At 36.5% G+C, this 27,707-nt stretch overlaps 3 protein-coding genes across 13 annotated transcripts in view; 2 read left to right on the plus strand and 1 right to left on the minus strand.

The window, feature by feature from the left end:
* Positions 1 to 3,354, plus strand: part of LOC111867658 (sialin) — a 35,085-nt gene extending 31,731 nt beyond the window's left edge. For both annotated transcript variants that reach the window (XM_023857687.2, XM_023857688.2), the window contains 3 exons: positions 380 to 535; positions 2,361 to 2,446; positions 2,955 to 3,354. In XM_023857687.2, the coding sequence (XP_023713455.1) occupies positions 380 to 535; positions 2,361 to 2,446; positions 2,955 to 3,131 (419 nt within the window). In that variant the 3' untranslated portion in view covers positions 3,132 to 3,354. The remainder of the gene's footprint in view (positions 1 to 379; positions 536 to 2,360; positions 2,447 to 2,954) is intronic.
* Positions 3,355 to 5,589: 2,235 nt separating this feature from the next.
* LOC111867659 (5-methylcytosine rRNA methyltransferase NSUN4) lies at positions 5,590 to 26,301 on the minus strand. Its single transcript, XM_023857690.2, has 10 exons — positions 26,084 to 26,301; positions 24,276 to 24,455; positions 19,904 to 20,176; positions 18,187 to 18,453; positions 14,763 to 14,832; positions 14,510 to 14,641; positions 11,175 to 11,329; positions 10,326 to 10,450; positions 10,033 to 10,170; positions 5,590 to 7,557 (listed from the first exon to the last, which is right to left on the minus strand). The coding sequence occupies exons 1-10, from the start codon at positions 26,183 to 26,185 to the stop codon at positions 7,413 to 7,415; spliced, it is 1,587 nt and encodes a 528-aa protein (XP_023713458.1). The 5' UTR covers positions 26,186 to 26,301; the 3' UTR covers positions 5,590 to 7,412.
* A 42-nt stretch (positions 26,302 to 26,343) lies between these two features.
* The window catches only part of LOC111867656, a 39,773-nt gene continuing 38,409 nt past the window's right edge, over positions 26,344 to 27,707 (plus strand). For 5 of the 10 annotated variants that reach the window (XM_023857686.1, XM_023857682.1, XM_033752759.1 and 2 more), the window contains exon 1: positions 26,440 to 26,942. Coding sequence is in view for 5 of the 10 variants with exons in the window: in XM_023857682.1 (XP_023713450.1) it covers positions 26,919 to 26,942 (24 nt within the window). In the remaining 5 variants the exon portion in view is untranslated. The other 5 variants (XM_023857684.2, XM_023857685.2, XM_023857681.1 and 2 more) reach the window with 5 other exon arrangements.

Here is a 27,707-nt window from a genome sequence, read left to right on the forward strand (position 1 = left end):
GCAAGTCACTGTAAGTCAGAATGTAACATCAAAACTCTTTCAACATTTATCACAGCTCAGGGTGAAGGGTTCTGGATTTTGTCCAGACTCTAGAATTATACTCCTATTACAGACTGTCATCAGAGGAATGCACTTGAGTTGTGTCATTGAACTCTTTTCCTTCTATAGATATTTCAGAATAGACTATGTTTATGTACAAATTCATTCACACTATTTTATAACACACTGTTTTATTGAAATGTTTAAGATAATTATATAGAATGCTGTATCTGAACCTATTTTAAACAAGTGGGATATTTTTTATAAGGCACAAAACATATTCGCTGTCCAAATTCCAGTTAATGTATTTTCTTGAATAAGTGTTATAAATATGTTTCAGCATCTGCAATACCAGCTATATGCCTTGTGGCTATAAATTTCTTGCATTGTCAGGAGGGCTTGATTTTTGCATTGATGGCTGTTGGCACAACTTTGATGGGTGGCATGTTCTCTGGATTTCTTAGCAATCACATTGACATTGCTCCTCGATTTGCAGGTAATAAGCTTGCAGGTACTCAATTAGCACGTACATCAACCCATTGGCTTATACAGGCGTTGAATTATTATCTGCATGGAGACTGTATTTACTCATATTTTACATGATACAAATAAACTATAGAGGATCATATAATGAGGTTTTAGTCTGTTGTTCGTAAGGATGAAGAGGCTTTTCTGTGAGAGAATACAGTTTAATGTATGTTCCTTTTGATCATCTCCAAAAGAGGGGTAACTATATTTATAGGTTTTGAAAAGTAAACACTAATACCCCTAAAGAAATATGAAAAGAAATAATAAACAAATTTTTGTCAACATATATGGAATTGCTATTGAAGTGGATTTTATAATTTCTATTTCATTTATTCACAGAATGCAAATGCAAGAGTACCTAAGTTCTGTAATGTTCAACCATATAAGGAGACTGTATACTTTTTAGAACAGAACTGTAATAGTTTGATGTGTGATATTTTTATCTTCATTCCTTATATCCTCCTCCTCCTAATCATCATCAGCATCATCAAGTGGATTATCATGAGTTTAAATTAATACATAAATTAGTAATGTTTAACAAATTTCATTAGCAATCATAGCGTCTGACTTTGCTGCTGCTGTCAAGAACCCAGGCAAGTTATATGGAGAGATGTTGATTATGCAAGTGAATACAATAATTGCCATTCTAGAACAACTTACAGGGAATGACTTATTAATTAAGGGAATGTCTGGAGAGAATTTATAATTGATTTTGCACGTTCTGCATGTAATCGGTAAATGTTGAATGTTCACTAGGGTTACGATGAATATTTTAGATTGAAGATCTTCGACATGATTTTGTTGAACTTCTTTATATATGGATATGCTATGTACTTGTTTTGATAATAATCAGAATGCTATGTACTTGTTTTTGATAATAATCAGAAAAGGTCTTCCAAATCTTTATAATTTAATTAAGATTTTCAAATAAACTAAGTATGCATCACATATTTACATCTAAATTTTGGTCACACTCACAGAAGCTGTTCACCATTTTATCATATACTGTAAAGTTTTATACAGACTGGGAAGACAGGTTTGTTCAGGTTAATGCTAGAAAATCATTGCCATGGTAACTTCCAAGAGTGAAGCAAGTCTTACTGCAGAACTCTAATTCTCTCTTATATGTAGTATGTATGAGAGTCCTGTGATGATGACTAAAGTCATTTTAGAGATTTTGATGGATTTACACGTGTTTTAGCCCCATAGCACATGAACAGGTGGACAGATTTTATTCACATTTCAGTATTTATTAATGTCCATCACATGTTGGTGCCTAGTGACTATCAATATTCTAGCTCCAAACATGGGCTCCTCCAGATATGCCTCAAAAACAAAATGTAAGTTTTCTCAAACACAGGTTCTAATGATTTTGATTAAATTTCGGCAATTTATAGAGCACATTTTCCTAAATTAAACTGCACAAACGGTATCTTCAGGAAAATAATGGTGTGCACAATAGAGCCCCAAATGCAAACTGGCAGTTTTGTTGAAACGTGCTTTACCAGGGAGACAGATTTTGTTGCTATTCAGTATTCATTAATTAATGGTTTGCCAAGCAACAGTTAATTTTGTTATGTAGGGAACTTAGTTAAGGCCAGGTGTATGTGAAGTGTCTTCTATTTCTCGGCACTGATTCACCCCACACCCCAATGTCAGGATGACATTAGCTTTTAGCTGTGTGCTCATACACCTGTCTGTGTTCCTCTACACCCTCGGTTTCAGTTGGCAGAGAACACTTACGTTTTTATTGGACAGTACATTTAATACAATGGATTTGTTATCTCTTTAAGGAACTTTGATGGGAATCACAAATACTATTGCGACTATACCAGGAATCATTGTACCAATCATTGTTGGGCAGCTCACCAAAACAAATGTATGTATGCTTGGTTAATTTGTATTAAATTGTCATAATGTAATTTACATTGTCAGTGTGATTACAGGTACAATTATTCCTCATCAAGTGAATGGGTGTATAAAAAACGCTTAATTTATGTGAGGAAGTAAATATATTTCTATCAATTAACCTTACTTGATGACATTTTTTATCTGAACAACTTAACTGGATGAGAAATTTTTTCATGTCATGGGTATATGCCAGTGAGCTTATGGAAAGCTGAAGATAACCATATTACACAGTGTGCTGTTTCATGTCAACGATAGTAACCAACTGACCATTTGCAGTTGCTTCCGATGATGACAAAAAGTGTCATTTGGCCTTTAACAGTTAATCTTGAAAAAATTCACAACTGCTATGCTGAAGGTGGAATGGTCAAATTTGATAATGCTGACTGAAAATTAGTAGGAATTTTTATAACTCTTCATTCTTGTTTACCGCTGCTGTAATATTTTAATTTATACTTAATTTAAAATAATTCTTGTAGCACACAAGGGAGCAATGGAGTATCATCCTTAATTCTGCGGCAGCATTCCTGGCTGCAGAAGCAGTAGTATACACAGTGTTTGGCAGTGGACAAGAGCAATTCTGGAACAATCCAGATGTTTCAAAAGATGAAACAAAAGATGCAACTGAAGATGTGGATGAGGACACAAAAATTTAATGGTGCTTGTTATGGACTTTTATGTATTTTGTAAAGTGTGTTTTATTTATTTTTTAATATTCAGTGATTAGGGGTAGGTATGTATTTCCAGAAATGTTAGAATTTATTTAAAATGTGTATGGGGAATGTTCTAAAAATTAACCCATGTGAATGTACAAAAAAAGCTAGGATGAACTAGACAGACAAAAAATAAAGAAGTCTATCACCATCATTTCCTATCATCCTTTGTTCTGTGTCTTTCAAGAGTTTTATGTAGTCAGTTGTTTTAAAATGACAGGATTTGTACATACAAACACATGGAAAAGTAAATTTAATTTAGTGCTTATAGCACAGTGTTGAAAGTTTGCTGGGCAGTTTACCTTTGTCACATTACAGAATTGTGAACAATCGATTTGTGCATTGCTGTTTTACCTGCAATTTTTTAGTGTTGTATGCAGATGTGTTCAATACATTACAGTTCTCTCTTTCTTTCATAGTATGCACATATTTTGGTTGCATTTTGGTGATACTGCAAATGGACATAAACATGTACAGTACTGTAATGGTTGTTACCTATGTTTGGACACAGTACAATGTATTCTCTGCAGGCAACCATATGGAACAAAGATCCTGTGTGCTGAGTGAAGTGTCAGAGTACATTGCTCATATGGACCACAGATTTATAGGTTGCACAATTTAATACCCGTCATGAAATCTGTAACATATTTATGCCTAACTAATGTTGCATACTGGCTTACAGTGGGAAGGGGGGGGGAACTATAAGTGATAAGGTAACATGGAAGACAGAATTATATGTGTATTATTTCTGGTAGTTTGTCATAAATATATAGTGCTTTTTCTTCTTCTTGTGAATGCAGCAGAGAAGTTGTCTTGACTTCATAATAGGTGGCTGTAATGGTGCCCAGGAAGTAGTTCCTACTTTGAATTTTATGTACTCTGTGCTACTTTTATAGGGCATTTAATCTAGTCAGTGTTAAGCATGGAATCTTACGTTTTATTATTTATCCTGTACTAAATATAATAACAAATACCAGAATGAGGGAACTTTTCAAAACAATTGACATTTACATTTATCTTGGTGTGGAATTGTTTGCAATACCAGGCATACCTGATAGGCATCCTGTATGGAATTCTCAGTTTATGACAGCCATCAGAGATGATGTTTCTTTCAAGAAGAGAGTTTGAAAATAAAAAGGCTTAATTTTACTGCACACAGTGATAAGAGTTTTGCAGAGCCTTTACTTGTTATACTGGAGAATGCATTATGCCAGTGTCCAGGGGAAACTGCCAGTACAGGGCTGGAGAATAGATGAGAAAATTGTTTGGCTATAAGAGAAGAGAATTTCAATCTCTGGGGTTTTCAGGGCTGCATTAGTAAATCTTGCCACTGCCAGCAAATTATCAAGAAGAGGTGATGTAATCATACAAATACAGTAGAATGCCAATTATCTTAATTAATTATTGTTGGGATAATTGAAAACTCGGTTAATTGGATTAAATTTTTATCCACAAAATAAACACTTATAATGTACGGTACTAGTATAGTAATAAAAACTAAACTTTTAAAGCAGGTGAAACATGAACAGTTAATGAATATAATAAGTTCACATTTTCAAACACTTTACATTTGAGAAAGTCCAACAGTGATGTTTGTTTAGCATATGTATTCCTTGGTTGTGATGATTCACTTAATTGACAATTTGGACACCAGCATTCTACTGTAGTTGTTTAACTTTACCCTATGCAGGGTAAAGTTGTCCTTCTGCTTAATTAAGCACAAGGTCATAGAAATATAGGTATGCATAAGTATTTTATTACAAGCCATTTTAAGAGAGTAACACATGCTCTTGTCAAAGAGGATATTATATAAGGACTATGACTGCAAGGGTTCAGTTTCCTCACCCCCCTCAAAAAACTGGTCATGATCCTCAAGGGGCTTGGCACCAAGACAAACTCATTGGCAGTAAACCCTTTGTTGTAACAAAACTCTGGCTATTACGAGGCTGTGACCTCAAGAATGGTAAGCTTCTGTTGCTGTAACAGTGTGATTAATTTCCTATGTAAATACATAGCCAGCCAAACTAGGCATTGACTTAAATATAGTTGTGTTGTGACGGTTTTAATAAAGAAATTGTTTATTATAACACAACAAGATGCATGAAAAGGAAAACGTGTATGAAGGTTTTTAATTTCTTTCTTTCTTTTCAGGGAAGTTAAAATAATCTTAAACATATGAAATTCTTTGATAGCTTTAACATTGATGAACTTGTTAAAGAATATGGGCACAAAGTTTTATGTTTATCATATCATTGCCATTTCAATTCCACTGAACTGATCTGAACTGAGATTTAGAGATATTACAAGAGCAACATTGATCAAAATGAGTTTGGAATGGTAGCTGTGAAAAAGAAAGAGGAATTGTTGAAGAACGTTTGTCAGTTTGCTTTTGTTCACTAGCAACAAAGCAAAGGCTTGGAGTGTCACATACAATTATTACTACGGCTAATCATTTGGAATTTTGCTATACAGTGTAACAGTGGTATAGGTATACTTTCCCAGTCTTCAGGTAACTCCAGTAGTGGAAAAATATGTGCCACTTAGAAGCTGATGAATAACAGCTGTAAAGCAAAACCTCTATCAAAAATAGGGGTGCTGCGGCTGCTCATATTGTTAGTCTCAAAAAGACCTCAGATGGAGAAAGTGATTCAGATGACTGGCCAGTCCCACTTGAATAAACATTGGGAATATTAATGGATTTATAAATTTGGATTGATTCATGTTGATATTCACTGCAGTCATAAATTAATTGCAGTTTGTTGTGCATTTGTATTACATTTATACATATTCCTGAGAACATGGCACATTGCATACAACAGTTCTGATATGCTGCATTTGAAGTTTCAGAATGACAACTAAATTCTTCCTACCCATTTTCCTTTTTCTCCTTTATAACAGTTGTAGTCACGTTTATTGCCATATATTTACGGGTCTTTATGTGGTTATGTACTTCATAGTTTCATTTCCTTGCTTACAGTAGGAGAAACAGACATTTTCTCTAATAAATGGTAGGTCTTTCACATGACACAGTAAAGTTTTAAACTCTTCAGTGAATGTTATTAGATACTGAGTCTTGAAATGTAATTTATGTAGGTGTTTGGCTCAGCACTTGGCCTGCATTGGGGTGTGCCTGGCCCAAATCTCAACCTGAACCACATGAAGTAGTTCACACGAGGATTGTCTTCCATGGTGTAATGCTGCATTGTTTGATACACAGCATTTTGGAGGAGCTTCCTATCTTACTTTCACAGTAGAAGGGTGGCATCACATGCCACAAGTTAGTAAACTTTCATAATCGCTGCTGTGAGAACCTCAGATTTCAGAATCTTTTCATAGGTTGTTAGCCACAACTGAGCATATGAAGAATAAAATGCTTAAAGGTGTTGCTTGCAGTACCTGCCAGCCCTGTCACATACTTGCAAGGTGTGAATTCCAAAAATGGTACAAAATGTACAAACCTGTAAACCGTTACTTCCCATATATTTACTGTCAGTGGTGAAATTGATTTCTATCTTTCATAACATTACCCTACAGGGATGTGAACTGGCACTATTTTTTAATGCCAATATCTACCTCCACCCCTTCAGTGCATTTCATTTTCATTAATTTATGTATTCTGTACCTAGAAAACTCTAGCTTGCTCCTATGCATGTTATTTCTGTCTCCCAGACCTTATACTACAGTAAGTCAAAATCTCCAGGATTCTAAAATTGTTAATTTAAAAAAAAAATACAACTTAGTATTTATTCTGCTAATAAGCAAAGTCATTCATTCTTGCACAACAGAATTATGACCCTGCTTCATAAGCACTTTATGACACGTTTTTGGACCTCTTTTTATGCAAAATTACTCAGTGCACAGATGGTTCAAACCAAGTTAATACTATAGGATCACTGAAAAAATACCTCCAAACTTAATTTAAATTAATACTGCATAATGGTATTGGGGAAATGTGATACACATTGTTCTGTCAGTGTACTAAACAACTCTAAAATTGTTTACATACTGCATTTTTAAATTGATAATATCTTCAGTCTTAACTTTAGCAGCCCTTTTCCAAACACTGAAGACATAGCAGACCTGCATCTAAAAGCATAAACTATTCAACTATATTCAGAAAAGAAGAATGGGAGCCTGATATTTGAAGGGAAAATACCAATTAACCACCAAGATTATTTTGTAATATTGTAATAATTTATTTTGCTTCAGGTACAAGCCAATGAACTACTTTGTTCTGACAAGTTTGCAGAAATACAATGGTCCGAAGTTACACGGAATAAAGGGCAACACCAAATGACCATATTTCAGCCCAAGGTCATGCCCCAATTTGTAAACACATTCAATTGGCTCCAGAGCAGCTGTCATATCCCTGTGAAATATAAGGTACATTTTAATATGAGTTTAACAGATTTTATACCTGGGCATATAGTCTCAACTTTTCTGATATCCGCAATACATCGGCATGAAGTCTGAAATGCTGAAACTAATCATAACAATATATCAGATCTGGACAATTCAGACAGTATAATGAACAGTCCCTGTACATATAAATATATGGGTATTTCTTTTTATTCTTTTAAACAATTTGTGATCTCTGTAGCCATGAGGATACATTCTTCTGATGACTAGACAGATAAGTCCACAGAATCTATTGGGGTTCTTTTTTATTTTAAGTAGTTTACTAATTACTGAACATTTTAATTTGCAACTGTATACAATATTAGAAAAGCTCTTACAGAAACCCAATACAAAGTCAAAACAACATGTTCTCTCTGTAATACTTGCATGAGAATCTTCCAGGTAACAGCAGATCGATGAGCAAAATATTTCAGCTACATATACTGTAACGTGATCATAAATTCAACTAGTCTCTGCTGTAATGGCACCTGGGTAGAGGACGCATAATGCAGTGTTGCTAGCTATGGCTGGGAGAAAAGTTACTACCATATTTAACAATATGATGGTACAGGGTGGAGCGCAGAAACTTCCTTTTTGTGAAGACGCATTGTGAAGGGAGGAGCGGTCGCAGAAAAGTGGGGATAGGTTTGGTGAACGCAGCAGTCGTGGAAGTTTCTGTCTAATACCCCTCAGTAGGAAACATGAGGTGGACGAGTGAGCAGTGTGCGTTTGCTGTCGAAGCCTATTTTTCGAACAACCATTCCTACGTGGCGGTGCAGCGTGCGTGCCGTACTCACTTTGGAATTAAGCCCAGAGGTCCAGTTCCCGACCAGAAATCGATTGTTTTGTGGGTAGAGAACTTTAGGACAACCGGGAGCGTGGTGAAAAAATCATCAGGATGACAACGGACCATTACAATGCCAGAAAATGTGGAGGCAGTTCGACAGTCGATTCTGAGATCTGCTCCACTCACAAACATGCAGTCGCCCTAGACATATCCAATCGTTCAATGTGCCGAATTCTTCACGAACATCTTCATTTCCATCCCTATAAGATGGCTGTTGTGCAAGACTTGTCACCACGTGATTTCCAGAACCGAATAACGGCGTGCGAAACATTATTGAAAAGTTTACCCCCCCTGACGCACTTGTTTTCTTTAGTGATGAGGCACATTTTCACCTATCCAGATATGTCAACAAGCAGAATATGTGCTATTGGAGTGGTAACAATCCCAGAGAGCTCCATGAGAGGCCACTGCACAGTGATAAGGTGACAGTATGGTGTGCATTGTCATGAGTTGGAGTTATTGGCACTTATTTTTTTGAAGAAGACAATCATGCAGTTGCTGTCAATTCACAGCGATATGCGGACATGATTAAAAACTTTTTCGAACCAAATCTTGAAGAAATGCATCTAGGAAATGTCTGGTTCCAACAGGATGGTGCCACAGCCCAAGCTTTGATGACAGTTTTGAGGGCAAAGTTCCCCGGATGGCTCATCTCGTGGGCAGCGCACTCACCTGATGTAACGCCCTGTGATTTTTTTTATGGGGATACCTCAAGGTAGAGGTTTTTAAACATCACCCCACAAACCTGCTTCAGCCAAAGAATGTTATTCGGCAGGAAGTAGCCCAAATTCCAGTGCACATGTTGGAACGTGCAGAGGGGAACTTCAGAAAACCGTTGCATCAGTGTATAGAGAACAGTGGCCACCACCTTCAAGATATTTTGTTTAAAACTACATGATTTAAAACTTTAAAGTATGTTCTTTCATTAGCTAAACATAAATTTTGTCTATCAGCAATAATTTTGCGTTTATTCACCTTCAAAAAAAAAAAGGAAGTTTCTGCGCACGACCCTGTATGACAGCCAGGCAGAGATTGAGACAGATTGTAGCATACCACAGGGTTTGATGCTAAAAACTGTGAAGGTAAAGCTTGGGAGAATTTATATGAAATTGTAGCCTATTACTGGGAGTTCAACCATAAAGAGCAAAATTTGAATGCGGGTGGATGAATATATACAAGGTTAGACAATTAAGTTCCAAGACTGCATGCATTTTAAGAAAACCATGTTTAAAATCGAAGTCTTCAAAATAATCTCCTTGAGATAATAACACACATTTGTGTTCGCTCATAAAATTTTTTCAAACACTTTCTGAACTTAATTTTCATGTAATGCCAACAAATCATTTGCTAGATTTCTTTTAATGTCTTCTGTGTCTTCATTATCTTCTCCCTTTCAGAGTAAATTTGATTTGGGGAATTAAGAAAAAGTCAGGTGTTTATAGTATACAGGCTGGCTTACGACCAAACTAATCCTGAATCAAAACAAAATTACTAACCTGAAAGCGGTAAATGCAATTAAAATTGGTTGAGAATAATTCAGTATGAATCACACTGCTTCTGTTTAATCACAGTCTAAATAATTAACTGCCCTTGACTTACTTAACAATGACTTGTATGTCAGTTTCTTCCCACACTTTGCGAAGAGCCATATGTACCACACCGTCATTCTGGATGGGTGACAAAGAACATGTTGAATACACCACTGTCCCTCCAGGCTGTACCAGCTTCAAAGCATGACTGGGAATATAATTTCATTGACATTTTATATAAAATCACAAGAACCTTCAGTACATAAAGTTATAGAGTATGCCAGACTTGATCTAGGGAAGGGTTCAGCAAACATACTGAGAAAAGAAAAAAAAAAACTAATGGTAAGTTGAACAGTTACATACCTTAGAAGTTCAGCCTGCATTTCTGGAATCTGAAGTCTCTCTTTTGTTCTTCCTGGTTTGAAAATATTATTGTCATTTTCATGTAAACTATGTCTGTCTGTGGTGCAAGGAACATCAACTAAAATCTGCAATGTGACACGGCTATGTACACATAAATAAATGATGGAAATATTCTTAGACTAAGTTTAAAATTCACTTTTTTTTTTTTAGTGTGTGATCTCAAAGTCAAATTCTAATTTCAGGATCATCCCTTCAGACAAGACATAGGAATGCCGTGACATTGTGATCTGGCTCACATATCTATTGTAAAAACTGTTCCCCTCCAGTGAAATAAGCCACAAAAAATGACAGGTTTATTACAGATGGATCTTGCAACAATAAAAAATTATTGCATGCTCTTTCAAGGATACTGCTGCTTTTGTAACATTTCAAAAGGGTGGATGTGTGGATTAGACTGTCAGAATTTATATGTTACTTCTCAGCCCACAATGGAAATCGTGCCAACGAGGGACTAGACGTTAAGACCATACTCAACTTATACTAATCATACTGTATATAAATTTTAAAGTATATGGACACTTTACTGAGATTATGAATTCTTTCGAAAAATGTTCAAAATATAATAGCAAATCCCATTTATATGCCAATTACAGAGGGCTTTCATATGCTTAGTGAGTAAATAATATCCAGCACTATCTGCCTCCCCCCCCAGAAAAAAAGTACAGAAAAGATGAACCCACTAAGGAAGTAAAAGAGCAATATTAAAAGGTTATTAGTATTACAGTTTATCAAATGTGGATTACAAAGCCAAGATTAACAAGTGTTTCACAAATATGTAATGAAAATTACCTTATTGTACACATCACATTCATCAATATCTCTGCCATCTCTCTGAGTAATAAATAATTGATTCTTCCACATATCGTCGTTGTAAAGGTACTGCTTAATTACTGCATGAATTCTATTGGTTCGTGATTCCCGGACATCATTGCACACAAGACGTGCTGGAAGGAGGAGTGAACTGATTTCTTTGTTTGTACAAATGCTCAGATAATAATAAAGTGCATCATAAGGAAATAACTTAGGTGCATTGAAGTGCCTCAGAATAGATTCCAGTAGTAAGTTTTTACAGCTGTGAAGATGAACTATAAGGTTCATTAAGCATAAAGATTTTCTTGAAGAAGTGTACAATTACTGATGAAAGACAAAAGTTTAAATCCAGATTAGCACAGCAAGTACAGGTATGTTCATCATAATTAACATCAATAAACATTGTTCATTAACACCATTAATGTCAACATACAGCAACTTAGAGAAAGAAGGATATTTTTGTGAATGTGACATTACAGGCTTCTGTTTTTGCAATATGGTGAAAGGAAGTATAGAAAATATGTAGTTCCTATTACCACACTGATAGCCATCATTATTAAAACATTATGACATAAGAAGACAGGAAAGTGTACAAAATAAATATTCAGAACACTGAGTGAGCCTCTTAAGTTCTGTGACAGTACTGAAAGGTATAGCTTGACAACTTTCCAACAGATATACTTAGAATTTGAACAAGCTATTACATTTGTAAGTGATCAACAACAAATAGAGTTTTGTGTTTATTTGATGAAATAACAACAAAAGCTGTCTGATGTATAACATAAATAAAGAAATCAGTGTTTAGTACTATTTCTTCACCGTTTCCAGCAGTATGTACAGGTATAGGCCTGGAATATCAATATACGAGGATAAGTCAATAAGTAAGTTACAAATGGATACAGAACTTAAACATATAAGAGTACTGATTTGAAAAATGCTTTTATTTCTCAACAAAATCTCCCTGTACATTGAGGCACTTGTCCCATTGTTTCACAAGCCCCTGAAAACCAGCAGCATAAAATTCTTTGGGCTGCTGATGGAACCAGGCGGTGACTTCCCTTTCTATAGTTTTATTGTCGGGGAAAATGTTCAGCTGAAAGATGATGTTTAAGAGGGCCGAACAAATGGAAGTAGCTTGGAGCAAGGTCGGGGCTATAGGGAGGATGCTCAAGGACTTCGCACTTGAAATTTCGCAGCGTCTCATTTGTCTTGCTGGCAGTATGGGGACGCTCACTGTCATGCAAGAGCAACATGCCTTTGGAGAGGAGTCCTGGTTGCTTCTGTTGAATGGCCTTACAAAGTTCCTGAGGATGTTACAGTAGGAGTCAGCATTTATGGTTTGTCCTTGAGGCTGGAATGTGGTGAGCAGTATGCCTTCGTGATCCCAGAAGACTGTTAGCATCACTTTCCTGGAGGATGATGTCACCTTAAACTTTTTTTTTGGCAGGCGACGCAGGATGTCTCCACTGCACTGACGCACGCTTTGTCTCAAGCTGCACCCATCATGCACAGACTTCGTGAAAACCTAACCTGTCATGCATTATGAGGTAGGCCGTGCCATGGGAACCAATAGCAGTGGCTATAGTGTCTAGTTACCCTTCTGTCTGCTCGGATTAAGTCTTCAACCCGTTGCACATTCGCCTCTGTGGCAATCTCTGTTGGCCAGCTGATGCGGTTTTCATCTTTGATACGTGTCCGCTCTTCAGAGAACTTTTGCGCCCAATTGTGAACAGCTTGACGTGACAGGCAATTCTCTCCACAGATGGGAAGCATTTCTTTATGAATATTCTTTGATTCCATACCTTTTGCCCACAAAAATTGCACAACGGAGCACTGCTCGAGGGTTGTACACTCACTCAGAGGCGCTGCCATCTTGCAACTGCTGTTTCACTTTTGTAAACATCGACTGTCGTATCAAATGTCATCAATTGCCACCGGACTAATGCTGTCATCTAGTGGCGATAGCCTAAAGTGCCTCATTCAAACATGTAGTACCCCACAACAATTTGTAACTTACTTATTGACTCACCTATGTACATGTAGCACTTCAGTGTGACTTTCATTAACAGTAAATCTGCCATCATGAAGACTGGAAATAGACAACAATGTATCGGGAAGGCTTCACTGGTTAAAACCACCCCTACCTCCCCAAGAAAACAATGCTGAAGACAGACGTGAGAGAGCTGTGTCTGAATAAAAGCAAAAGGCAAGCATTATTAGATTTAAATTCTTTGTCATAAGTGAACTTTACAACACAAAAATTGTTAAGCTACTATTACATTTCCACACATACAAACAAGCAGAGATGAAGTTCAATGTTACTAATATTGGCTGTTTAAAATGATGCCATTAGTAATATGAGACATAGGAGAGTTCATTTGAAGTGTGGAGTATAAATAAACAGTTTTCAGATTCTTAACCATTATTGATTTACAGCATTTCAAAACTGGAAGTACAGTGACAATGAAACTCCTTGGTTAGAACATTTGAAGCACTATACAATGACTTTTTAAGGATCAGAACTTTCCTAAAAGGTGAAGCAAACATTATAGAACATATTAACAGGTAAAGAAAATGTAAACGTTTTCTGATAAATTTTCCTTTATCTTCTATAGGCTTGAGAAGAATACCCAGTAGCATCCAAGGACTGTGTCAGATGGTAGGATGCATTAATGAGGTCATTGCAGTTTTGAGTATCTGTAGGATAACTTTTTTCCTTCATACATCCCCAGAAAAAGGAGTATGGGGAAGTGAAGTCATGGGAACAAGGTGGCCATGCCACTTCCCCTTTTTCTATTTGCTGATGAAGAAAAGTATTATTCAGCACACAATAATGTGAGACAACAAACTGAACCAGCATATGCCTAAATGCTACTATAGAAGGTTAGAAAATTACACCCCTCTCTCAAGTTAAAAACATCTCAAGTTTCTAAAAACTTTATCACAATAACACAAAATTCCCAGCCACTGTGATGAAAACTGCCACTAGTGTCTTAATTTTTAAAACAAAAGAGTAATAACTATATAGCACTGTCCAAGCACAGAAATCCTGGTGATGGAGTCAGCTTGAGATTACAGAATTAGACATCTCTGCTACCATTTGTACTTCACAGCGACACTGTTGCATAACATGTTCACATGACCATCCCTTAATGGTCATAATATGAACAAAACAGCAGCAGAAATTACTCTCCATCTAAAAAGAAAGTAGTAAAATGTGCAACCCCACATAGCTTTCTGGCTTGCCTGTGCTGTGGAGGTGACCATAGCAACAAATGTTGGTCCAAAGATTTCATACTGTAGACAGCACAAACCTGGAAAGAGTGTCTGCAGAATCAGAAGAGATTTTCCCCCAGGAGCAGCACACATGTCCAAAACTCTATCACCAGGATTCACACCCAGTGCCAAAACTGGCAACAGTGATGCACCATCCATCAAGTAGTAATCTGCAATACCAGGACATATTTAGGCTACTGATGTGTAAGTCATTTAAAATTACAGTGGTAACGCACTGCCTATACAAACATTATTAATTCATATTGTATGGGATAAGTGTTCTGGACTTACTAAGAACATCAGTGGAACCTCGCTTAGGACTGGGGAATGATGATATATTTCCTCGTTCAAATAGTAGAACCTAAAGCAGAGAGCATACTGCGTGTTGGTTTAAAGTTCTTGTTACATATCACATTTCATGTAATATTTTACTTAACATAAAAATAACCCATAAAATGAGAAATGTAAGCTTAGTTTCATCTTAGATTTCATGGAAAAGAAAAAGATTCCAGCTGTTGATGACCATATGTATTACTTACTTACTTACTTACAAATGGAGCTGAGCCCTTCTGGAGGAGCTGCCAATTCTGCAGCTACTTAAGGATTTCACAGGATTTCATGGAACCCAAAGGTTCATTACCATGTTCACAAGAGCCCTCCACTGGTCCCTATCCTGAGCCAGATCAATCCAATCCATACCATCCCATTCTGTCTCTCTAAGATCAATTTTAATATTGTCCACCCACCTATACCTTGGTCTTCCCAGTGATCTCTTTCCTTCCGGCTTTCCCACCAATATCCCATATGCATTCCTTTAATCCCCATTCATGCTACATTCCCTGCCCACCTCATCCTCCTTGACTTGATCATTCTCCTTATACTTGGAGAAGAGTACAAGTTATGAAGCTCCTCATTATGCAGTTTTCTCCAACCTCCTGTGATTTCATCTCTCTTCGGTCCAAATATTCTCAACACCCTGTTCTCAAACACCCTCAGTCTATGTTCCTCCCTTAATGTCAGAGACCAAGTTTCACATCCATACAGAACCACTGGCAAAATTATAGTTTTGTATATTCTAATTTTTATGTTTTTGGATAGCAGACGGGAAGATAAAAGGTGCTGGACTGAATGGTAGCAAGCATTACTCGAGTTTGATCTCCTCTTAATTTCCTCCTCAATCAGGTTTTGATTTGTTATCATCGTTCCCAAATATTTGAAATGTGCCACATTTTCAAAACATCTGTTTTCTGTCAGTATGTCAGGATTTTGCCCTGCATTTTTGTGATGAGAGAGCAACATATACTTAGTTTTCTCTGTGTGTACTTCTAGACCAATCTCCTTACTTGCGTCAATTAAAGTTTGTTTTTTTCTTTATGGTATCTACATTATCGCCCAGTAGATTCACATCATCAGCACAGACCAACAGCTGATGTGTCCCGTTTAATTTCAGTCCCCCCTGGTTTCCCTGGACCTTTCTAATGGCATATTCTAAAGCAAAGTTGAAAAGGAGTGGAGATAGAGCATCTCCTAGTTTTAGACCATTCTGGATAGGAAATTTATCAGAAAAATGTTTACCTACACGGACTTTACTATGCGTTTCGTTTAAAGACATTTTAATCAAACTAACTAGTTTCATGGGTATCCCAAACTCTATCAGAATATTGTAAAATACTTCCCTCCTAACTGAATCATAGGCTTTCTTGAAGTCTATGAATAGCTGATGTACTGTCTCAATGTACTCCCATTTCTTCTCCAATATCTGACAAATGCAAAAGATCTGATCTGTAGTTGATCTGTTGCATCGAAACCCACACTGATGATCCCCAATAATTTAATCTATGTATGGACTAAACCTTGAGAGAAGAATATTTGATATAACTTTGTATGAAGTTGACAGCAGTGATATCCCCCGATAATTTCTACAGTCAGTTTTATCATCCTCCTTGTGAACTGGTACAATAATAGACTCCTCCTGCTGATCAGGCAAATTTTTCCTTATGCCAAATAGCAGTAATCAGACTGTGGACCTTACAACGTAATATTTCGCCTCCTGCTTGAATAAGTCTGCAAGAATTTGATCACTACCTGGCGATTTATACCGTTTCAATTTTGCAATAGTACTTTCAACCTCAAAAGGGCTGGGATCAGGAACTAACGGCTCAGCTGTATGGATTTCTGTCTGCCTAACATCTCTGACCCTATGTACATTCAATAACTGAGAGTAGTTCCTCCACCTATTCAAAATGTTGTGGGAATCTGCAAGCAGATCACCATTCTCATCCGTCACTAAGTTACTGCTAGGCTGGTAACCCCTCTTAAAGTCATTTATTCCTCTATACAGGTCTCTAATGTTCTTGTTCTTACTGTTCATTGCAAGCTCATCAATTTTGTTTTTCAGATATTCCTTCTTTTTGTTCCTGAAATGCCTGCTGTTTCACGTCTTATGTTGTTCGTATTATTCCCATTTAACTCACTTGGATCCTGTAACCATTGCAATTTGGCCTGCTTTCTTTGATCTAATAATTTTGAGCATCCTTCATCGAACCATGGCTTATGCTTCTTCAGTTCATAATAACCTAGACTCTCGTTGGTAAAAATTTTGATATTCTCTCTAATAGTTTCCTAAGCTTTATTAACATCCACCTCAGTGTCCAAGTTTTCCAAGACCATGAACCTATTTGAGATTTCAACACGATACTGTTCTTTACCCTCTACCTCATTTAATTTCTTGAGATTGAACCTCTCCATATGAACTCTGTGCGTTGTTTGCTCACTGCCAGTCGTTCCCTTACCTTTGCCACCACCAGGTAGTAGTCAGTATCACAATCTGCTGCCCTGAATGATCGGACATCAAGTATACTTGAGTGCCTTCTCCTATCTATCTATGAAAATATGGTCTAGTTGATTGTATATCTTCCCATCCGGAGATGTCCAAGTAAATTTATGGATGTTACAATGAGGGAACATTGTACTTTTGACAGTAAGATTTTTGATGTGGCAAAGTTTACTACTCTAACTCCATTATCATTACTAATTTCATGCAAACTCTCATTCCCAATCGTTGGTTTGAAAATGCCTTCCCTCCTTACTTTGATATTGAAATCTCCTAACAAAATTTTCATAGGTACTTCGGGAATTTATAAAATACATGTTCTAGATGACCATATGTATTATTCATAAAAAATTATATTACTTTATTTTTAACAATTTTTAATGCTGATAACCCTTAATAAATTTTATCCTTTTAACTGTCAAGCACAATATGTCTGCTCACACCTCCTTATTCAGAGCATCAAAGAATCACAGATTTGTTTCTCTATAAAATTAACCAATTCATGTCACCATTATCCTGACATGTGTACATGCTTTGAGATGTCCTGTGAACCAGTTTCACCAAATATCTTGATATCACCTTATAAACACGCTGACATATGTAAGATGTGCATTCTTAATAACAAATGCCCTACTGTTCACTATTACTGGTTGAATCATAAAATAGTTTCACATTTGTCCAAAGATGGAAGAATATGTGAGGTCAGTCGCTGGGTGTGATAAAGTCATGAAAAATATGGAAAGCTGTGAAGTTAATGAACTTGAATATTCTGGGTATAGCAATCAAGGATTTATTAATGAAATCTGATTCTGATCCATACTGGACAATTGGCAAACTGATATTAAAAATGTTGGTGCTTGCACACCTCTAATTAAAATTCACCTGAAGATGAACAGGAAAAATAAAATCATTATCGCTTTCTACACAAACAGGGAAGTCAGTATCTTTCCTGTAATAGCCATAATGCTGTGATTCCACAATCCAGTCTTCCATGCCCTTGAGACGAGTGGCTGGCACATATTCATAAAGTGCACCTGCTGACAGTCCACTGGCTGGATCAATGAGACGGTGTGAATCAAACTCAGCTTCTCTGAGACTTGACTGTAACGATTTTTGACTCATTCCATCTCTATTGCTTTCAGCATCATCCTGTTAACATAAACATTAATGTCAGATAACTATTACCATAAATCACCTTCAAAATTCTCTACATTCTTACACCATAAAAAACTGTAGTCATTTTTTGCCTCAAATATTCGATAACAATATCTCAGTGATTCCTAGTAAGCAGGTATATGCAGCCATTGCTGGGTAATGTCTTCGCAAACAGGCATGTTCCCATGGAAATGACTGGAACAACAATAGAAGAGCTGTGTTTTCTGATGGTCCATGCCAAGAGGTTATCAATGGGACAAGTTTAGAAGTTAAGTCAGTTGTCAGTTGTAAGGGAGTCTGTGAAGAGAAGACTTGGTCAGTGCAGTTGAAGAATCCCCAATGTTAGAGGCCATTACCAGGGAACGACCAATGGAGATTGTAACAGACTGACAACTATAGTCTGTGTGCTCTAGTGATTTGTAAAGTGTGGAGATCAGTGATGGTGCTATAATTAAGTGTACTTACGAGTTATGCATTAAAGTGGTCAGTAAATCCAATCCAAAACCCCACTGACAGTCGTTCTAGCACATGACATATTATTTTATAAAATAGGGCAGAAGCTACCAGTATTGTTGGAATGGCAACAATTCAAATATACAGTATATTTCTAGAATTAAACTATACACTTAAACTTTCTAGAATGTGTTTACAATAGTTCATCTCCTTGTTGTCCCTGAAGTTGAAGTGGCTTAATGTACATAACCAACATAGAGTATGTGTGCAAGTTATGTTTACAGGTCTAGCAAATATGAAGTTCAATTACATAATGATTAAAAGCACTTTACAATCAAGGACTTCCATAGTATGCTGATAATGTAAAGTGTGTTCTATGTAAACAGTATTGTTATAAGCAGCATCTATAATATGAAATCCAGAAATTAACTGTGTAATATGCTTTTCTTAACTCAGTGTTTCAGAGTTTCAAGAACTGTGCATCAGAAACAAGGGGATGGGAAATGCAAACATGGATTCCAATTCAGTTAAGTGTAGGCCAACATGAGATGTTAGAACTGAAAATTAATTTGTACTTGAGACAGTCTTTATTTTGCAGTGACAACTACGGTGCAGAAGTAAGAATTGTTGTGCAGTGCTGTTACACATTGCTTTCAAATTCCAAATTCTGAAATGAAGCACACAATTTGTGTTCCTATCTATTTAAGCAATGTTGTTTGCATTCTACAATACAAGATTCTGGAGACAAGAAGTTACTTTTTAAGCTGCCCATGCCACTGAAGTACTTTAAGTGGCTCTGAAACATATCTTGGGAAACAGAATTAGGATCTTTCCCTTCAATAATGCATTTCTGGCCATACTAGCTTCCTCAGTCAGTACTGGGAATCACTTTCTCGATGCAACCAACATATGGGTAACTGCTCTACTTACACGTTTTTAGGTACTAAATTTGTTTAATGAATAATTGATTCTATATGCCTCTTATACTCACTTCTCTGTTTATGTTGTCTGAAATTCCATGGGATGTGTCAGAACTGCTTCTGTTCAATATATCTGCTGACACAGAGGTACCTTCTGAGCTCTCTCTGTGGGGATATAGCGATTCAAATTCCTCTTGTTGCTTGGTAATGGCCATTTGTTCCAGCTTTCTATCAAGCTTGAAAATTTTCTCTAGATCTCGCCTTCTTCTTTCTTCATTTTTCTTAGTCTTGATATTTTCTTTCTCCAGTTCAAATAATGTTCTTATGTTCATAGCACCAATATTCTAGAAAAGATTATAATAACTAATCATCCATACATCTGCAAATGTACAGAAATTACTGCTAACACTGTAAACTGATTTTACCTAGACAACAGAATCAAATTTTAAAAAGGGCAAGTGGTGTTATAGAAACATCGTTTGAAAAGATAATGAAATGTATGTGCATATTCATGTACCATGCAGCAATAGTCCAGAAGGAAATAACATTAGTACTACATTTTACAACAGTTTAAGAAGATAGGAGAGTCTTAAAAAGGTGCTTCATTAGCTACTGGTTATAGTAATGCTTTGTTTGTTTATAATGTTTGCTTGACACATTCGCCAAGTCAATAACCCACAGGAATGATGTAGTTGGACTTACACTTTAATCTTTAAAGCAGCACATTTCTCCAGTAGATCTGATATTTTACTTTCAAGAGGTAAGGTTACTACTTTAGCTTATACTGATCAAGTGTAATCAAAGAGTAAAACAAATACAAAGATATTGGATGGAAACTTTTCCAGTCTGTATATATGGCATAAGACCCCTGTGCAAGAAAATGTGTTTTAAAAGGTGGTTATGCTAAAGGTCATTAAAACTGAACACACTGAAATAACTTTGTAATTAACTTCAAGATACAGGATCTTTCTTAAGTCAGCTAGTTGAATTTTCTTTCCTACAGCAGGATATCGCATCTGGAGATAATGAGTCCAAGCTGCTAGATTTGAGAACTCTGATGGCAGTAGCTAGGAATGTTGCCTACTGTCCCTCTTGGTGTGGCTCTACCAATCAGCATAATTCAGTAACAGGTGCTGTTGGTGTGCACCAGTAACACTGTTTAAGTGTTACCTGCAGATGCTGTCATATATATATTTACTAACACTGATTTATCCAGAAACTCCTAATTAATTTTATTTACCTAATTATTAGACTTTTATCAATATTTATTAATGGACAATTAACATATTTGGCTTATACATTTTGATGTTAACTGAACTTCACTGTATTATGTCATTATATTTCATTGCCTTATACATGCAATACTGTTTTTTGTAGGACAACCTAAATTTCAAGAGCTGCCTGAATGTCTGAATTCCTGATGTTTATGTGCACTCAATAATCTTGCAGTGTGGGGACATGAACTGCCACATCTCCCAGCCTGAACTGGAAACATATCTTGATTTTCTGTTGGGACTAACTACCCATCAGGGTTATATTAAAGTAATTATGTTGTAGCTACTTCATTTAAAATTTCAAATTAGTGAGGCGGTAGGTGTGAGGTCAAGAGATAGGTATCATTACACAAGGTCTTACACAAATACATGACAGAAATGTGCATAAATTGCACCAGTACTTCAAACATGGGTATCAGCCATGCAGACAAAGCAATGCATGATGATGGTAACAATGCTGCGAGATGTTATGAACAAATAACAACTGCCTGTAACATGGAACTTCAAACTTTGCACAGAATTGTGACTGAAGTATAACATTGTTTCATACATGCAGAACTGTGAGTTTCAAATGCCTAGGAATATCAAGGTGGATGTGCTGCAAAACATAATTTTCATATGTATGTCAGTGGACAGTTTCTGACAGCAAAGAAACTGGATGCAAAAATGAAAATGGTTAGTGTTCATAATTTTAAAAAAAGCAATGTTTTCAGGCATAAAAGAGATGTCATGGCTACAGAAAATCCAAAATGGAATGCAGCAATGTTGTAGCTACTATACTGATCATCAGTACTGTCATCATTATTGAAGACACTTTGTCTTGGAGCCAGCAATAAACAAATTATCTGTGGCATGTTATGCAATTAGAAATATAAAGCATACAGTAACAACAGAAACGCTAAGGTTAATCTACTTTGCCCATGTTCATTCTATTATTAGTTATGGAATAATCTTCTNGTAAAAACTTGCACCTACCTGTGGTGAATCTGGCCAAATTTGACAAAGGTGTCTATATCACAAGTATAAGAGTTTTTAATCATTTACCTAATTCAATAAAACGATTGGTTAACGATGAGAAGGGGTTTAAATCCACTTTAAAAAGGTTTCTGTGTCACCATTCCTTTTACTCCATGAATGAGTTTTTTCAATAGGCTGAGAGTTAGAATATACTGTCACGTGTTGGGTGTATGTCATGTGACAAATAAGTTCACGCCATCTTGGATCTAGCGAATTTATTCCACTCGCTCTTACACTTATACAATTCATAATTACACCACTAATGCCATCAGCAGTATTACAATTACTTCTCCAGCTCTCGGTGACTGCTACACTGCAACTGACTCTGGGACTTCACAGTCCACACTGTGTCACTCCTAATCACACACTCTCTGGTCACATACTGCTCAGCCGGCTTTTTATACCATTCCCTGTTGCCTCGTGTTACCAGTGGTGTCCCCTTGTTATGTCACAGTGGGAAGTGCTGTTACGTCACTGCGGGGGAGGGGGGCAGTGTTGACTGGCCTGTTACTGTAGCAGTGACAGCGCTCCGATGCTGTTACGTCACCACTGGTGAAGGAGGGGGTGTCCTGCATAGCGCAAATATGTCACAATACTATACCATGCTACTAAGTACTGTTTTAATATATGTATGTTTTATTATCTAGGTTTTGTATATCGACACACCCGATATTCTGGGTATGAAGTTTTAAAAAATTTTGTTGTAAATAAACTTAGAATATGTGCAGTACACATTTTTGAATTGTATATTATAAATTTAGATATCTAAAAGCAGTATTATATATTGCTGACTTGTGTTTGTCTTGTCATGCTAAGAATGTGTATTGACTTGTTCTGCAGTTGTAGGCATTTGGCCGGTTTTGGAGTTATGGAACGCATAAATATGAATGAATGAATGAATGAATGAATGAATGAATGACAGGTTTCCTAAGAACAATGTATGAAATCAGACAGACTTGCACAGCACAGCTGAAACATTTATTTTGTTTTGAAGCAGTTATTTTCATTTTGTCACATATGGCCTTGACGTCAGTTCATTTTAGTTCACTACTAATTCAGTGAACACCACTGCACTGTCTTTATTTATTCACTAACTTATGGCTGACAGTACATGCTGCATGTCACTTCTAAGCACAGACCGACTCCCTTCACACCAGTGACCACTGTTTTATGCACCAAATCCTTGTAGAATGGTTATATGCCTTTGTGGATTGCCTGGCTACAGATCCAGAGGTCCAGGTTCGATTCCCGGTGCTACCAGATTTTCTGAGAAGTAGTGGGTCTGGAATGGGGTCCACTCAGCCTCGAGAGGATAATTGAGGAGGTACTTCAAGGAAATAGCGGCTCCGGTCTAGAAAAGCGAACTTAATGGCCATGGGGATTCATTGCACTGACCACGTGACACCCTCTATCCACTAAAGTTTGCATTAACTTTGCCAATAAGAGGCGGTTGCTCGGTTGGTATAGTTCAGTTGCAGACTAAAATCACAGTTTGTTTTTTCCTATGCCTTTGTGAGTAGACTGGGTACTTTGCATTACTAGAATAGTGGGGGAAGAGTTTGGAAACTTCAATGGCGATATGCATGCATACATTAACAGGTGACCCATTTCCCTCCTACACTCAGTCTGCTGACACTGTTTAGACTAAACTCAGGTTGATCATACCAGAAAGACTGCTTGGAGATGAGTGATGGCTCTGGTGGCTGAAGGGTTTCCTTTGGTAAAGACAGCCATCTCATTGTATGTTATACCATAAGAAAGACAGTGTGTTCGAAGTAATCATCATAATTCGGGGAATCTGAATGCAGCAAAGATCATGGAGATGATAAAGAATGAATTCTCAAGTACTTACACTGTATTGAGAATATTTATTATAATTTTATAGCGTTAGTTAGTTGTCTTCATCATGCTTAAATTCATGCAGTTTCCAAGCATAACAAATCTAGTATCGAATTAAATATCAGACACATGAAGGTTTGTTCACATGTTTATTTAAAGTTACTTCTTCACTGCATGGATTTTACATACAGGGTGTCCCAGGAGGAATGTGCCAAACTTCGGGAGGGTGTTCCNTGAAGCATGGTAGATTTCAAACACTTAGGAGTAGTTCTTATCAGTACATTACAATGTCCAAAATGGTTAATTGCATTACCTGTAGATCTGACACAACAGTGTCAGAATCACCAAAATTGTTGATGACAGCACAATATTTGTGTGGTGAAAGAAGAGCAAGACGGATAGATGGCCATTTTCTACCAAAAACTGTTTTATAGAAGTCATCAAAGTGCTCCAAAGCTTTGTCCACTGGGTATTTCTTCTTAGCTAAAACAGACTGAAATAAACATGATCCAAGACTTTTTTCAGACAAAATAAATAAAATGTTATTATAATAAACAATTCATTACATAAATATATACCTTGAAAAGTGTATTTTGGCAGTCAACATGTCAAGCTAAAAGAAGCCTATGAAATATTTTCATTCAATATTTTATGTGCAACTCCACCAAAGCAGGTTCCAAGCCCAGATGGAAAAGAAGGAGGGGAAGCAGTATGACTCATTAAAAATCCCATGCTCAGGAAGTTCTCACAGCAGTTAATATGAAGACTATGGTTTTCTGGGAAGTGACACAATGTAGCTTGGTTACCGAACTGCAAGATGTCACATCCCAGAAAAACATAATTATAAAGTGAAGTTAATTTACCTAATAATGAAATTATATAGTACAAACGATAGCAGCTATATGTAACAAAAAAATCTATGAAACGTATGAAAATAATTTTTGTTAAGTAAGATATGAGGTTTTCACAGCGGTGACTAAAAAGAATGTTCTCTTTTGGGATGATGTGCTGTGTAGAGCTTGTGTGAACCGACATTTCGGAGGAATGTATCACCACCATCTTCAGGGTAGAAAAATCTGCGAGTAACCAGCGTGAGCAAGTGGCAGCTTGAAAATTTTTCTGCCCTGAAGATGGAGGCGATATGTTCTTCTGAAACGTAGGTTCACACAAGATCTACATGGAACAACATCCCAAAGATGGCATTCTTCAATTTTTTGTTACAGTAACAATATCCTTAACCTCACAGTCATGTAGATTACATCTATAAATTCATTCTACATAGACAAAACAAACTTCAAAACATTTATAAAATAATAATAAACTTATGAATATATGTCACTATGATAAATCTGTTCAATAAGTAAAAACTACGAAGTTCCCTGGATCCCAAATTAATGACCAATTAAAATGGAAATGAGACCTCTTTTCCTCAGTTCATCCATTAAGACAGTGTATCAGTGAACCAGGGTACACTACACCTTGTGTAGGAAACCTTGGTGAAGAAAAATCCTGTGTAACTGTTTATTTATGTAAATTCATGTGTACTGTTCTTCTACGACTTGATTATTACGATTACTTTTCGTGACTTCTTTCATATCATAATGAATTAGGGTTCATGTTATGCATATAATCTACCTAAATGATTAAGGAAAACTCTTAAGGAGAAAAAGAACGGCCAAGACCCCTAAACATTCCACTGGGACTGATAATGTCTAGAACTCCGATGATGGCATACAGTAAAATGTAGATCATTTGCAGTTTGATCAGCCTATATTATGTGATACCCTTAAGATCACTACACTTACCTTGTGTATTATATTGGTTTACTGTCCATAATAACGAATTTAAAGTTACCTTAGTGGACTGGACACGTTAGGTTAGTTTGTGTTCGTATAGTTCATCAGAATTGATACCTAGGATTTATTTGTAAGTGACTGTAATCTGAAACTCGGAATGACGATTTTAGACTATCACTGCGTTCATTTCTCATTTGACAGTCACAACTGTATTTGTGGATTTTAGACTATCACTACGTTCACTTCTCATTTGACAGTCACATCTGTTTTTGTGCGTAACTTCCTATGAACTTCATAACCTATATGTCACAAATACACTACTTACCCAGTGGACTTTTTTAGATTTCCATCGTCTTTGCATATAGATGGAAGATCGAAATAATATATTTCTGCAGACTGTATTAATTACGCAATTATTCGTATACATGATATGAAAATCTATGAAGACGTTCCCCTATAATTTTCACTTTCTATCTTCAGTATGTTCTTGCTTGCATGGAAACTCGTTTACCCTGTAAATTGTGGTCATTGTGGCAGGGCGGGCACGTCTCTCCGCGCTCGGCGCTGCCATGATTTGTTTCAAATATTGGCAGTAGGTGGTGAAAATTAGTTCTGAAGTGCTTTGTCAGAGAATTGCGAAAATACGAAGAATGAATTGTATTGCGGTCAGTGAGGTAAAACGATTGTCTACAATTTCATTATTTTTGTAATTGGTTGTGTTAAACATGTGTCTTCATCAGGTATATGTTACAAAGTATGAAAACACATTTTACGCAATTGGGGTGTTTGGGTGTTCGATGACAAGGCAGGGTCTAAAACTGGCTATTGATTATTATCCCGGGATAGATAAGTAGAACGTATAGGATGCTGTTACGGCACGTACAGGTGTAATACACGACGCTGCGTGTGCTACAAAAAGATATGAAGTATGGAGGCGTGTACCAGTATCTGTAAATCCATGGTTTGTTTTACATAAATAAACTTGAGTGATTCCATCCTGGTAGTGTGTAACTTGCAGGGGCTGTAACTAGATTCTGCCGTGTAACACTGTGTATGTTATCTTATAAAATTACATTTACTGAAGTCTGATTAACCGTACTGTGTTAAAAACAGTGCATGTTCGTTGCTTGTAAGGAGGAGTATGTGTAAACATTTACGTAATGTGCGTGCTATTGTGGTGGCCGGTTAGTATCATAGCCTTTGGTAAAAATATTAAGATCAGTCAATTTTTTTAATATAAAATTATGTTTTAAACGTCATAAATGAAATATAAGAACTCTGCATTGCACAGTATGAAGTTATTTAAAGATATAGTTCCAATAGGTGAAGGAAAAACTCGTGTAAAAAGTTGTATTATACCTCAGTTTTATTTATGACATTTTTGCATGGTGAAGATATTCAGTTATTTGTGTTAATTTCTGTGTGACTGTTACATGCAGTATGTAACCTAAAGTTTGTGAATATTGAAAGGGTGGAAGGGGAACATCCAGTGGCCCCAAGCACTCCTACTATGCCCATTGTGCCCCTCCTGTGCTGCTTGTACTCTTAAAAGTGTCTCAGCCTTAGCTACAACCAGATTCCTTTAGACATAAGGCTTCATGATATCCATCAGCTGTAACCATGCAGAATTGATGATTATATGGCCAACCAAGTTGGGCATTGCCATTATGTTTTTTGTTGGGCTTCTTGGATTGAATTGAATTGAATTTATTTACATTCTATAAATCCTAAGCAGGTTAGTACCTTTGGATACAGAACAAGTCAAAAGGTTACATACATAAGTACAGGCAATTTTAGCTTAAAAATTAATATAACTTAATTTTACATCATTCTCTATTTACATTGAAGTATTCATCTAAAGAGTAGAAGGAATGAGCATGTAGATAATTCTTTAACTCTGATTTAAACTTTTTAGTATCATTGCCCAAGTTTTTAATACTTTGTGGCAG

The sequence above is a fragment of the Cryptotermes secundus genome, unplaced genomic scaffold, assembly GCF_002891405.2.
Source record: "Cryptotermes secundus unplaced genomic scaffold, Csec_1.0 scaffold931, whole genome shotgun sequence".
NCBI classification, from domain to species: Eukaryota; Metazoa; Arthropoda; class Insecta; order Blattodea; family Kalotermitidae; genus Cryptotermes; species Cryptotermes secundus.

Excerpts from the sequence above, each read along its gene's own strand:
- LOC111867659 (XM_023857690.2), bottom strand. The coding sequence starts at position 26,185 with ATGTATACGAATAATTGCGTAATTAATACAGTCTGCAGAAATATATTA. Across the intron at positions 11,330-14,509 it reads TCTGCAGACACTCTTTCCAG|CACGTCTTGTGTGCAATGAT; the intron begins GTTTGTGCTGTC and ends TCCTCCTTCCAG. Across the intron at positions 7,558-10,032 it reads GACATACAAGTCATTGTTAA|GGATATGACAGCTGCTCTGG; the intron begins GTAAGTCAAGGG and ends TATATTTCACAG.